Source organism: Molothrus aeneus, chromosome 7, assembly GCF_037042795.1.
Source record: "Molothrus aeneus isolate 106 chromosome 7, BPBGC_Maene_1.0, whole genome shotgun sequence".
Lineage (NCBI taxonomy): Eukaryota > Metazoa > Chordata > Aves > Passeriformes > Icteridae > Molothrus > Molothrus aeneus.
Genome location: NC_089652.1, coordinates 33,604,241 through 33,618,495, shown reverse-complemented (window position 1 = coordinate 33,618,495; position 14,255 = coordinate 33,604,241). Strand labels below are relative to the sequence as shown.

Genomic DNA, 14,255 nt, shown 5'->3' with positions numbered 1-14,255 from the left:
ACCATAATATTGGGGGTTAATCTTCCAATTACAGCTGCAGGCAGTGAAGTTATTTAGCTCCAGTTTGCTCCCCCCCAAATCACTTTTGTTTATGTTTTTCAGGGCCTGAGACAGAAAGGTGTGCTTGGTTCTCAAGCCTAGAGAGAAATTGTTGTGTCTGACCAAAATGTGAAGACAGCACCTTCTGCTCTCTGTGGAGTTGAGAGCTGTACACTAAAGAATTGCAGGATTACAGACATATGAAAAATATAAAAGCTAAAATCCTAAGGCACCAGTGCCACCTGAGTGATGGAATCCTTTGCTTCTCTGCTCTATTCTGTCACTCTGGCTAGCTGTGGTGACGCTGAAAAGCATCTCTCATTCCTGAGATGTGACTGCTGATCTTCCCTCAGTGCTGGCAGCCTCCAAACCCTGAGGAGCAGCACGTTCCCAGCCCCAGCTCCTTTGGGATCAGCTCCCCCAGCAAGGCTCAGGCTGTCCTGGAGCTCTGGGGACAAACCCAGGCAGCTGCAGCACAGCAGCTGCAGGGACACGTGTGCTCTGTGTGTGTGTGTGTGTGTGTGTGTGTGTGGCTGGAGGGCTTCCCTCCTGGAAATTCGGGGATTAATGACACATCAACCCTCTCCAAGAGAGTGCATTGAAAAAGAAAGAAAGAAAGAAAGGCGGGGAGGAAAAAAAAAAAAAAATTGAAACAGGCAGGCGGGCTTATGGCTTTTCCTGCAAAGTTTAGGACTTCAAAAGTTAACTTGTAAGCAAGTGCAGATGAGGGATAAAAGCTGCCTTGGACACTATGCAGCAGCCCCTTCCTTCCCATCAGCATCTCCAGCTCGTTGCCTGCCTCTGCTGGATTCCCTTGCTGGCCATTAGTGCTGAGTCAGTGACATTAGGTAAGGATTTTGTGCTTTTTAATTACCTGATGGGCGTTTGGGGGATGGAGTTCGTGTGTGTTTGAAGCTGAGATGATCTTGTTTACGTTTACTTTTGAATGTGGGTTAGAGTGACAGGGGGTTATTATTAGAGAGTCTCTGAAATAGGATGGAAGTAAGGTTAAAATAAACAACTAAAGTAATGAAGAAGGTCACAGTGAAAGCCAAGCACACGATGTATATTGATCATACAGGATATTCCCTTTGCTACATTTTTTAACAAAAAAAAAAAGAATTAAAACCTGCAAAAATTCTTACTTCCTACTAGAGGAAAAAAAAAAGTAAAATTATTTAAGGAATATAATACATAATATTTTCCCATAAATGGAATAAATGAAACAAACCATAAAAGAAAAAAAACCGCTTTAAAATAACATTCTATTCCTCTAGGAAAGAATTATACACACCATATATCAGAGGAACATTATAGATTAGTTAATTACACATATAATAATCATACACAGCTCTACAGCCTCTAGCAATAAAAAGTTCTTGAGTAATTTCTCTACTACTGTACACATTAAATGTAAGTCTTGTTGCACTCTAGCAGAGAGTTTGAAGGGGACATAGATTTCACATGTGTGGCTTGTTTATACAGCTTTATTAATTGAACACAAAAATACATTGAGAATCATGTTAGACATTATTCAGCCAGTGAAAACTGAGTTAATACAAGAAACTGAGAAAAGCAAAGAGTGTAGTGCTGTGAGTGATTATGGGTTCAGCTTTGGCAAGCTCTGCAGAGGCACTCCCCCTTAAAGGAAATGTGTTGTAATATTTTACAATATTTTACGATATTTAATTCCAGCAGAATCCCAACTGGTCCTAACAGTGACTGTCAGCCAGCCCTCATTAGCTCTATGAAGATGAAACAATTTGGAGCTCTCCTCACTTGAATATCAAAGGGTCACCCAGAAAGTTCTGCAGGACCAAACTCAAAGCAAATGACCTTATCGCCTTTATCTTCAAACAATGCCTTTAATTTCTGAAACCTTTTGAAGGGTTGCCAGTTTTGTGGAGTGTAGCAGCAGCTTATCTGATAGAACAGGCTTTTCATCAGGGGGAAACGACCTTTTAACTCCTAGTAACTAAGTAACTGCATTTGCCACTGTATTTTTCCTGCTGAAGGTAATACGTATGGACATACTTAATAAACTGGGAACACAAAAGAATTAAGTATTGTGCTGTCTCTTAGGTGATGCAGAAGGATTCATCAGGCTTGTTGTGTGGGTTTTTTTTTTTCCATAAAGGGATCTTGAAGTAAATGAAACTGCTCAAAAAAGTTTACATTCTGACAGATTGGGCTGGGAAATTACAAGGTTATTAACAGAACCATATGCTGTTTACTTTTGTACTCTAATAAACCTACTAATCCCATAAGAATTTAATGGTGAATAAGAAAGATCTGACCAAAGAGCTCTTTGCAGATGCTTTGTTAAAAAAAAAAAAGAAGAGGAAGATGAAAAAGTAATTTAAAGACTAAGGAAGAACTTTATAATCTTCTGCACTCTTAATTTAGGAAATGATGCTCCCTGTGAATAAGGGAATTCTCAATATTTGGGATTTTTACATTAAATCCCAAGACTGAGAAACAGAAAAATGTTACCAGCAATACCCATAGCTGTTCTCTATTACAGGACAAAAGCAACTCAGAGAATCACAGATGTGGGAGGGCTGACACAGCACAGTTTGTCAGACTTTTCTGAGATGAAATTCTCTAAATAAGTCAGTCAAGAGAAAAAGGCAATAGATTTTTTACAGTGGTACAGGAAAACATTTATCTTAAAACAGTTGTTTGTAACATCACCAGCGAAAAGGAATTTCTCCCCATCCCCTCTGGAGCCTTTTCATAATGTACATACATTTCATAATGTATTTGGATATGAGTTTCCTACAAAGGTACCCTTGAAGCTCCCAAAATCCACTGGGGCTTCACTGCAAGGTCTTACATATGTAGTAAACTCAGCTACAATTAATTGTTGGCAAGTTTACTCCAGTGGGTTCCCCTCAATTCTGAAACACACAAGAAGAAATTTGAGCGTATCCAGAGGTGGAGAAAGAGAAGAGAGAGGATGGTGTCAGGGGAAGGGGAGGTGCCTACAGCCAGCAGGGAAAGATGGTGTGTTTGCAGTGACCCAAGTGGTTTAATTTGATTTAAGAAAGTAAATGGAAATAGTCAAAATGGAAATAGGCAAAACCCAGTATATCTTGCAATTACATGAGTCCCAGTCTTGTTTTGTACAGGAGTGAAATAAAAATCAGAGTATCTAACTTGCTTTGTGTTCTACCCACAAGCAAACCATGATTTCACTGTGAGCTTTTGCTGTAAAACCTGAGTGCCATGGGCTGTCCATCCTGGAAACAAAAATCTGCTGGAGCTCAGAAGGCATTTCCCCATGAGTACTTCAAAAGGAACCAATCAAACTATTCAGGACTTTTCCCACCTGCTTCAAGTATCGGCCACAGGTGACAAACTCTCCCATCCCTTGGTCAGGCTCAAACATTCCACACAGATCTCCAGCAACTCCCTGGAGCCCCAGAGCTTCTTCCACCCTCAGGGTCCCTGAGCAGAGAGGGGTCTGGCCACCCCAGGGATCTCCAATCCCTGGGAACAGCTTACAGGGATCAAGCTCTCAGGCCACGAGTGGGTCTGGTCACACCATTCCTGTTCCTCTGGAAATAGCCCTGGGATTAATCTGGCTCTGTGGCTCTGCTCTGTGCAAAACACAGCAGACATTCACAAGCAAACAATAACCCAATGAATGCTTTCCTGTGGAAGTAGAGCCACATGCCAAAAATATAGTAGCAAGGGAGAGGAACAACCTTCACCATATGTTTCTCTCCCAACGTTATTTTTAATCATCAAAAGTTGTTCACAGGCTAATATTTTATTTCCCTCTCATTAGATTTTGTCATTATCAAATACCACTATAGCCTCCCTGTCTGGAATTATCACAGAGTCCCAGAACAGTTTGGGTTGGAAGGGACCTAAAAGATCACCTGCTTTCAACTCTCCTGCCATGGGCAGGGCTGCCACCCGCCAGACCAAGCCACTGGCCCAAATTAAGCCAGTTTGTACTTTTTAAACTAAGATAGAAATTTGAATTTATCTGATTTTGTGCTGTCAAAGGGAAGCAGGAGCTGCACAATTATTTCTGCTTGCTGATAACTTTTTTCTTCCTTTTTACCTGAAGGACAAGGGCTGTGCCACTTCAGGGAAAGTTCATTTATAAGGCAGGCAAAATTGGGCACTGTTGCAGTCTAGAGGTGAAGGAACCTCTGTCATCTTAATTTTTTGACTCTCCTGATCTGTACTGGTGTGTCGCTATTGGATTTTAGACTTTGAACTTCTCAGGGAGTTCAGGAATAATTTTTTGCTCATGCATTTGCTTTTTAATCTTCTGACGAAAATTAATGATTGTCTTCAAAGTTATACAGGCTCAAAGATATGTTTGGTGTGAGAGGGCTGCCTTTCAGCTGCATCTCCCAAGGATTTGCCTATTTCCCATGATCCTGCCAAACGTGTAAGCTGTTTAAACCCCTTAGCAGCTATTTACTGCTCTGCCCTGTGCTAAAATTGAGAATCAATTTATTAGACACTGCTCATAACAGTATAGGACATCCATGGCCAAAATGTTTCCTTTAATGGTCCAGTTCCTCAAAGTTATTTTGTCTCAGGATGCCAAAGCTGAGGAAGCATTGTGCACATCCAAGTCCCCCGGCAATCGATAGGAGCCGAGACAAATCAGTGTTTGCTGCTGAGCTGACAAGACAGATCACTGCAGAGAGGGAGCATCATCCCTCTGCCTCACGGATGGCATGGGCACCTGCACTGCCTCAAGGTCGTGAGGAAAACCCTCTGGTGAGGCTGAGAGGGGTCCCAGGAGTCACAACCCAGCCCCATCAGCTCTGGCACGGCTCAGAAGCGGCACAAAATCCTGTAAATTTGAGGGCAATAAAAACGCTCAGCCCCTCGCCACCCTCCCTGCAAAGCCTAAGTCAAATGGGGCTCAAACTCAAGGGGACACAAAGTATTTCTGGTAGGTTCTAGTCTGCTTAACAGGTTTTAGGTGGCCAGTACTTGAAATTCCCCCAAATTCCCTTTGTTTTCCATGAGAAACGATCCATTTGCCTCCCAAAATGCTCTAAGTTCTTTATCATACAAATATAGTAGGAGAGCAGAAGGAAAAGTTAATCCTGAATTAGCTTTATTAGAGACAGAATTTCTTTTCCAATTGTTCCTACTTCTTCCTAGACCACTTCTGTGATGTATTAAAATAATTCAGGCTTTGGAAATGGTTCTTTCCTCCAGATACATTTCCTCCCCTTTTTTTGTGCCATAAGCTTGCTGCCTCAAAAGGCTGGGAACATTGTGGAAGTACCATTTTGTTCATTTTGGACTGGGTTTGTACTGCATCTCTTTGATTTTTTTTTTTTTTTTTCTGGGATAAGTCCTCAAGGCAGACAGATTACTGATTTTGTCTAAAAAATTGTTTCCCTGGAAGATTTGCACTGACTTTTTTGGTACTTGCTAGCTGGATGAAGCATCTTGTCACCTAACAGATGGAAGTTTGGTGTTGCACATTGCCAGTCCACTGCAGAAATGGATCTTGTCCTTAACATGGTTTGCAGCACACTGCTTGTTTAATGATTTTGAAGTTTTTCTGAAGTAGTATATTTTACCTTTAGTTATGACCTTTATTAATGTCACTGTGACAGCTACATTATGTGTTTTGCCTCAGGTAGAGATTACTTATGGTGAAATCTGAAAAAACACGGATTAGATTGAAGAATATTTTTATCTGTCTCTGAAACAGCAATAGAGCCATGTGTTAGTGCAGGCAATTGTTTGTGCAGCTTTTCTTGGAAGAGTTTTCTATGTTAAGCTCTTAGGAGATTTACTTAATGAGAGTATGTACTCATTTGCTTCTTTCTGACACATCTTATTTTGATTATTCTGACGTCTATTACTTTGATTGCTGTGTTCACACTGCATGGCATCCACAGGGAGCCGCCAGGGAATATTCTACATATTGAAAGAGAAAAAAAATTGATTGCCTAATATAGCTGAGGGATTGTAGTAGTCTGCTCTGCTCCTTTTGCTGGTTTTATATTAATTCATCGATTGAGAACGAGTTTGCTTATTCCCCCATTTTTATTTTTTTTTTCTACAAAGCAGCTTCCCAAAGCTGGGTAGCAAATTATCTGCTTGCCACAATAATGTAATGCACGTCCTGTGGTAGCTGAAGTGTTTTACAACTCAGCTGTCCCTTGGCAGCTTTGTGTGCTGACTGCTTCAGTAAATGCCCCCTCCTGAAGTATTTGTCAATCATTTCAGTAGCCACTGCTCTTCCCCCTGTCTGTGAAATCTCTGTCATCAGAACTTGGGGAAATAGTTAAATTTAAAGCAGGTATCCCAATCACATCCCATCATTTATATGCACATACTGGTCAACTTTATCAAAACACAATTCCTATGAATTTGGTTAATAGAAGCTTAACCATGATTATTAAAAACAAACAAAAAAAACAAGAACAAGAAAGGTACCCAAAGAAAATCTTCAAGTGATCTCAAAATGCATCCAAATATTTCCCTGGCAGCCAGTACTCTTTTAGCCCAGTGGTTTACCACTAAGCCATTAAAAAAACCAAACCAAAACAAAAAAAAAAAACCCTCCTGAAAAACAAAATAAAACAAAAAATACAAAAAAACCCCAACCAAACAACAAACAAAAAAACCTCCACCTCTGAGTTCTGCAATTTTATCTGGAAGGGAGAACTTGTCCAAATGTTATTTTTGCCCTCAGATAGAAAAACTTCCTTGCTAGGTATCTGGAATACAAAACTGGAGGGTGCCCCAACTTGGCCTCCTCCTCATTCTAATAAGAGGATGCACAACATCCCCCAGCCTTTCTCTCCACTTTTTAAATGGCTGATCAATTTATGTTCAATTTGTCTCAGAAGGCAAAAGCCTGTGGAACAAAAATAAATCTAGAAGATGATACAAAGACAAGAGGGTTCTCAGAAGTTCCTGAATAGCTCTCTAATGAGTTTAATGGTAAATATGAAAAATTACTTGGGATCTGAATGAGACAATTCCTCCACAGAAAGGAGCCTGTCTTATGTCAACACTTTCTTCCTTCTCATCTCCATTTGAAATTGTATTTTTGCTCATGTTTGACCATCATGCAAACTTTTCATGGAGCTTTATCTCACTGATATCCTGATATCACCTGCAGGTCTGTATAAAGAGCAAAGGAAGGTAAAATTCAGGCAGTGGCTTATTCAACACCTAAGCTAATGTTTTGTTAGTCATAACTTAATAATCAAAAATTTCTTCAGAATTAGCATATTAGACTTCACTGCATCCATCAGATGTGTTATTTGTTGATCTGGTCCAGGTACCAGATCAGACCAATTCACAAACATGATTCAGAAATTACTTTAATCTTCTTTTTCCCTTTCCCCCAGTTATTTACTTTATAATCAACTGTAGGCTTGCTATAAAACTCATTGTCTGTGACTCAGCCTCCCTCAACAGCACAGCACAGATGCTTTGATTCACTCAGGCTACCTTATCATCAGCTCTTTTCTTAATGGACTAGAGGAAAAAATATATAAAAATTCACAAAGCCATTTGCTCTGTTTTTTCTATTAGATGTTAAGATTAAAGCTGGCAACAAAGACATAAACAGGATGAAATCTAATTAATTTGTTGGTTTTCTTCTGGGAGAAATAGAAGGAAAATGAAGAGAAGGCCATTTCCTATCCCACTGTACCTGCAACTCCCTCTTCAAATGCTAAAATACATGGATATTTGATTTTCTGAACATGTATAAAGCAGAGTAAAGGGCAAAGAAATCTATCCTTTTCCCTTAGCTATCCCAGAACCATCCCAGAAGTTTTTGCATCCAACGGAGCCTTGTAAGTGCCAGAGACCCACATCCCATAAACTTCCTGGAGCATTTGGGCTCCTTTTCTCCCATATTATCCTTGCTCCCATATTATCCTTTAATATGGGAGATATTATCCCATATCTCCCATATTATCCTTTATTATCATTTTCTCCCATATTATCCTTTAACTCACAACTGTTAAATACACAAACCCTCCAGTTTCAGACAATTTTCAGTCTTTTGCCAGGTTTAGTTTTTTCCAGTTGATCATGCAGCCTAAACTCCCTGTGGAAGCTGGAGTGGCTCAGAGCATTCCCAGGCTGCAGCAAAGATGCACTTGGCTCTCCCTGCCCTGGCTGGGTGTGGGGTCAGGGGCAGGGCAGGCTGTGCCATCGCCTGTGGGCTCAGCATCTGCCCTCCCAGGGCTCATTCGTGCCCCTCAGAGGAAGGAAGCTTTGCCATTCCCTTGGGGGCCCACAGCACATGGAATTTCTCAGTGCTGGATGTGCTCAGGATGAGGTTTGACTCAGCCCCTGTCCTGGTTGAAGGCACTGGGCTCTCAGCACTGATGTGCTCAGGGCAGCTGGGCTGGGGCTGCAGGTGATCCCTGCACAGCCCTTGCATCTCCCAGAGGAATTTCACAACTCCTTGCTCCTCCTGACATGATTGCTGCCTTACAGTGCAAACAGCTCTGACATAAATCATAAATCTGCTTCCTGCCCACCCCAGTCCCTCGCTGCTTCTCTGCCTTTCCCCAATAACTGATATCTTAATCATGAAAATCCCCCACAGTTATTCCTGCTGCTTCCTAAAGTCTGCTATCCACCAAGATTTCTTGTTCTGTTTGCTATTACCTCTACTCTGCATGGGTGTGGAGACACTTTCTCTCATTAATGCACCTCTGACAATCTTATCCATCTGCTTTTTTCCAAACAACTTCATCTCCTCTCTTAGATCTGAGCTTGCAGCTTTTCCTCCTGAGAATACCAAGCACCCCCATGAGGTGCTGGAAGGATGTGAGGGGACCTGGAGAGCTGTCCTTGGTCAGCCCCACTCTGCTCCAAGGCACAGAAACCCTCACAAGGGCAAAAAACTGTGTTGGAAGAAGGCAGAAAAAAAAGCTGGAGGCAGCAACCCTAAGTACCTGATTAGCTGGAAAACAATCAGCTCTGGAAACAAAAAAAATCTGGGGTTTGTGGTAGCATCAGGTTTTATTTTTAAAGACCTGTAGAAGACAACTTTATGTTGTTTTCAATGAGTACGGGACTAAAATACTGCAGTCCTAAAAAAGGTGGCACAGGTGGGGACCTAAACACAGGAAATATCCCTCTGGCCTCCAGAGTTATCCCTGCCTCATGCAATAATCACAGCAATTAGTGCTGCAGAAATGCTGCAAGAAAAATTACAGTCACAAAAATTAAACCTCACAAATCACAAATCCACCCATTTAGGGGGGGGTTTGCCTCTGAATTCCATCGCTGCTGTTCCAGCCCAGCTCCTCAGTGTGATTACCTGCATTATTACAGGTTAGGTGACTGCCCAAAGAGCTCCTACTTCAGCTGGAGCAACCACTGCTGGTCCACACAGAGAGCTTCTCTTCTGATTGCTTTCACAACTGCAAACATTTGGAAATGTTAATGTTTTCCCACTGAGACATAGCCAGTAGAAGCCCAAAGTGTTAAGCGATATTTTGTTGATCACTGCTGACAGGAAAGAGGTTGTGTTTTAGGATACAGGAGTTGGATCAATCTCTTCTGTCACAGACAGGTGCCCTCAGAGCTGCTCTGTCAATTATGCCACAGAGAAGATCTTATCTGAACTGCTTCACTTTCTATTAGCAATTAAATACATCTCAAAATGAGGGCTTTGGTGTCAGCGTCCCATGTGCTCAGTAAAGGTATAAATACCTGTGATGGACAGCAGCTTCAATCATTCTATGGCATAATGAAGATATGCTATTTATAAAAAATAATAATAAAGCAGTTCTGGCATAGTTAGATGAGTAGATGGACTGATCAATACATGTTATTTTGGTCAAAATCTTATGCCCAAGTGCATGAACCTTCAAAGTCTTCCTTTCCTAACATAAAACCTTCACCAACAATGAAATTTGCCTTCAAATTTCTATAAAAAGTTTCATTAACAGCATGTAAAATAAACAACACTTGAAATTCCTGACCAGTTCCAACCAGAACATACTTTTTTTTTTTTTTTTAGAAGAATAAACAAGCTGAATAAAAGGGGCAATACATTTCAATTTTAGTAATGATACTCGTTTGTGAGTCCCCAGCAATGCAGAAAGGAGTGATTTATGTTCATTTGTGCTTGGGAAGCAATGCTTTAACACACCAATTTTCAACTTCTTTTTTTAATCAGAGAGAGGTCCTTTTATGCCAAAAGAAAGCCATGGACTATCCTGCACTCCCCTATTGTTTTATGCTTCAGGGAAGACATAAGGCAACTAGATATTTTGCATGAAGAAAAAGGGATAAAGAGAACCTGATTTCTACTTTACAAAGAGCATCATTTTGCGTAAGGCACAAGACCCCTTAATTTGGGAGGTTCTGGAAGGGTCCTGGAGCTGGGGCAGCAGGCACACAGCAGACAGGGATATATTGGAGCAATTTCTGTGTGAAGGGCTGGGGGCTCTGGGCTTATTTGTGACATGAGCTGAAATCTGACACCTTAAGAGCCCTCATAACTTAAATAACATTTCAGCCTATAAGATATTCTTGGGAATACCCCTTTCCTAATATCAGAGGCTCTGAGCAAGGGGCTGGAAATATATTCCCTGCATCCAGAGTGGGCAGCTGTGGATTACAGAGGCTGCTCTTGATCTTGCTCTTTATTCATTTCCAATAACTTCTTCAAGGCCACGAGCTTATTCCTGCTCTTTAAAGCCACCTTCATTTCCTAAAGTGTTGCCTAGCACTAAAGTGCTCTGTTAAGCTGCTGCCATGTTTTTCCATTCTGGTAGAAATTATTGTTCTATGTAGTTTGATTTTAAGAGTGCCTTCTGGCATCCATTTGGGGAAAAGGCACTACATAAAAGCAAAATCAATACAAGGGACAGTTATATTTCCTGAGCTTTTTCATTAGCTGTAAAATATATACATTCAAGGAGGGAGGAGGAAAGAATGTCATTTCTACCCAAACTGAAGGAGGACAAGACAAAGCGTGGGAGAACTTGCATGAACGTTCACTGACGGCAGCACAGACTGTGCACAGGCAGATCTCTGTTCCCAGCACATCCAAACACCCCCAAAAACACTGGCCTCTCCTGTAACAGGCATCAAGCCATTGGAAAAATGCAGAAATAGATCTATTTCAAAAAGAGATTGATCCCTTGACTTGTTCTTAATGTTTGTTAAAGCCAAACTGGCCATTGGCTGAATGTTCACAGGTAAACTTGGCCTCTGTTCAGCACCAAGAATTTGGCTTAGCATCATTTTATTGTTCTTCACTTCATTCTTTCTCAAATCTCCACTGAACTCCACCCATGTTATCTTTGCTCTTTTCTCCCAAAATATCCCAAAATATGAATCTTTTGACCTCAGCAGAGTGTCCTTGGGTAAGTCCTCATCACCTCACATGATATATTTTCTAAGATTTGCAAGCAAAGAGCTGGAACAAATTCTGAAAAGCTGTATTTCTACAATGTTGAACCTAAAGATATTGTAGTAAGTTTTTATCAGAATCAAATCATTGCTGCTTGGTTAAAGCCCAGCTGAAAAATTAAAATTCAGACTGCTAAATTAGTCAGCATTCTGACACAAACCAGAAAGGCAAACATCTTATTTTAGCTTGGAGTAAAATTTCAAATCACAGTGTCCATTCAGTATCAGCATGCAATTATGGGAGTGGGGAATTGCACACAAGCCTTTCTTTTTTTCACTCTCTTTTTTTAATCCAGGCCTTCTACAATGGCATTTTCATTAGCAGGAAATACCTGTTGTCTGTAGAAAAATAATTTGTCTTGCTTTTTGAAGACTAAATTACCTTCTCTAAAAGATTAGCTGAAAACCACTGTATAAATTCATAGGCATTCCACGTTAAATAACAAAAGTTTTGCTTCTTTCTGGTGACCCCTAGTGATGCATTTTGTGAGAGAGTTCAAGAGTAAACCCAGCATGTTATTTACTTCTGAGACGCAGATAAGGCATCTGGAAGATTTTATCTGTGTGATTTTGCCACTAGCCCATAATTCAGGGAACTGGAAAATGAAGGCCCAGGAAACTTATCAGTGTGTGATTGTTGATCTGAAACCCAAGTGGAGCTGGGGAGGAACGTGAGCTGGCAGTCACAGACAGCACCAAGCAGCAGAACAGCATCTGTGGGACAGCCACTGCCCAAAATCAGCCTCCTGGCTTTAAGGGACCACTTTCATCATGTGCTCATCACCAAGCAGTTTTTACACAGCTCTGCCCATATTTGCCTCATGATCTCAGTGTTGCAGACATCTTTTATGAAAAATCGTTTCTTTAGGATTTTTCCTCCTGGGAAGTTGAGAAGCCTCAAGAGCAAAATGTAAACATTGATTATCTGCTGCTGTAGAATGCAACAAGTAGATCTTTGATCGGCCTATGTTGGTTGTTTCTAATTAATGGCCAATCACAGCCCAGCTGGCTCAGACAGAGAGTCCGAGCCACAAACCTTTGTTATCATTCCTTCTTATTCTATTCTTAGCCAGCCTTCTGAGAAAATCCTTTCTTCTATTCTTTTAGTATAGTTTTAATGTAATATATATCATAAAATAATAAATCAAGCCTTCTGAAACATGGAGTCAGATCCTCGTCTCTTCCCCTCAACCTGAGGCCCCTGTGAACACGGTCACATCTCAGTGCTGTTATTTAAAGAGAGTCACATTCTGTTTTGGCTCCTCTCAGGGCTCTCAGTGAGGTAAGACAGTGAAACAGACAAGAATTGGGCAGCAAAATGGGAGAAAAAGCAGCTGTTGAGGAGAATTTAATTTTTATTTTCACAGATATCTGACATAGAGATCAAAACTCATTTCAAGCTTATTTATATCATGAGAGTGCACCAGAAGGATGGACGCCTCCCTCCCTTTTGCCTGGCCATTCTATTCCATGAGTGAGGCAGAGCTTGCTGAGCAGTAAATCCAGCAGGAGAGAGCTCCTGGCTGTGCTCCAGGAGCCTCCAGCCAGCCCTGCCCTGCCCCTGCAGTCTCACACTGTGGTCCAAACAAACAGAATTCACAGAATGACCAGGTTGGAAGAGACCTTCAGGATCATGGAGTCCAACCCAGCCCCAACCCCTCAGCTAAACCCTGGCACCCAGTGCCACATCCAGGCTTTGTTAAACACCCCCAGGGATGGGGACTCCACCACCTCCCTGGGCAGCCATTCCAGTGCTTGATCAGGAGACATTTGTGTGCCCAAGTCACTCTGCTCAAGCCAAGGGCTGTGAGAGGAGCTTTAGCAGAAGGTTTTGTTCTGTTGTGCCTCCCATCCCTGTCCAGGGGCTTTGCTTCCTTCCTGCCCTGCCCAGAGCCTGCCTCATCCCACCTGCTGTTCTTCAGCTCCTGCTCAAATCTTTTCCTTGGACATTTTGTCTCTCCCAGCATCCTTTTTCCTACATGAACTGTAGGAAAACATCTCATGATTCATCTCTAATCACAGAATGACCAGGTTGGAAGAGACCTCCAAGACTGAGTCCAACCCAGCCCCAACACCCCAACTAAACCCTGGCACCCAGTGCCACATCCAGTCTGTTTTGAACACATCCAGGGATGGGGACTCCACCACCTCCCTGGGCAGCCATTCCAGTGCTTGATCAGGAGACATTTGTGTGCCCAAGTCACTCTGCTCAAGCCAAGGGCTGTGAGAGGAGCTTTAGCAGAAGGTTTTGGTGCTGCTGTGCTTCCCATCCCTGTCCAGGGGCTTTGCTTCCTTCCTGCCTTTCTCATCCCACCTGCTGTTCTCCAGCTCCTGCTCAGTCTTTTCCTTGGATATTTTGTCTCTCCTAGCATCTCTTTCCAGGGGAAAAGGGTAGGAAAGCATTTCTTGCTTCATCTCTAATCACAGAATCACTGGGTTGGAAGAGACCTTCAAGATCATGGAGTCCAACCCAGCCCCAAGACCCCAACTAAACCCTGGCACCCAGTGTCACATCCAGACTTTGATAAACACACCCAGGGATGGGGACTCCACCGCCTTCCCAGGGAAACCATTCCAGAACTTTCTCACCCTTTCTGTAAAAAACTTAATCATGGCAGCAAGGTGGAACTTTACATTTTTAGCAGTTCTTTTGCATGTCTCTGTACCCTGCTCAAACAATTGAGTCTTGGTTTGATAGCACATGAAAATAGAAGAGCGTGTGTCTAATTTTAAACTCGTGTTATTTAACATGCAATACCATGGGAAATTCAAGGCTGTTGGTCCTGTCCAGCTCCACTGATTTTCACTGGGAACAG

The 14,255-nt window shown here is 41.9% G+C and overlaps 1 protein-coding gene across 1 annotated transcript in view; it reads left to right on the top strand.

Annotated features, from left to right (window-relative positions):
* Window positions 1-790: 790 nt before the first annotated feature.
* LOC136558957 (von Willebrand factor D and EGF domain-containing protein-like) overlaps window positions 791-14,255 on the top strand; it is a 170,991-nt gene continuing 157,526 nt past the window's right edge. Inside the window, exon 1 of the mRNA XM_066553782.1 lies at window positions 791-887. Within this exon, the coding sequence (XP_066409879.1) occupies window positions 791-887 (97 nt within the window). The remainder of the gene's footprint in view (window positions 888-14,255) is intronic.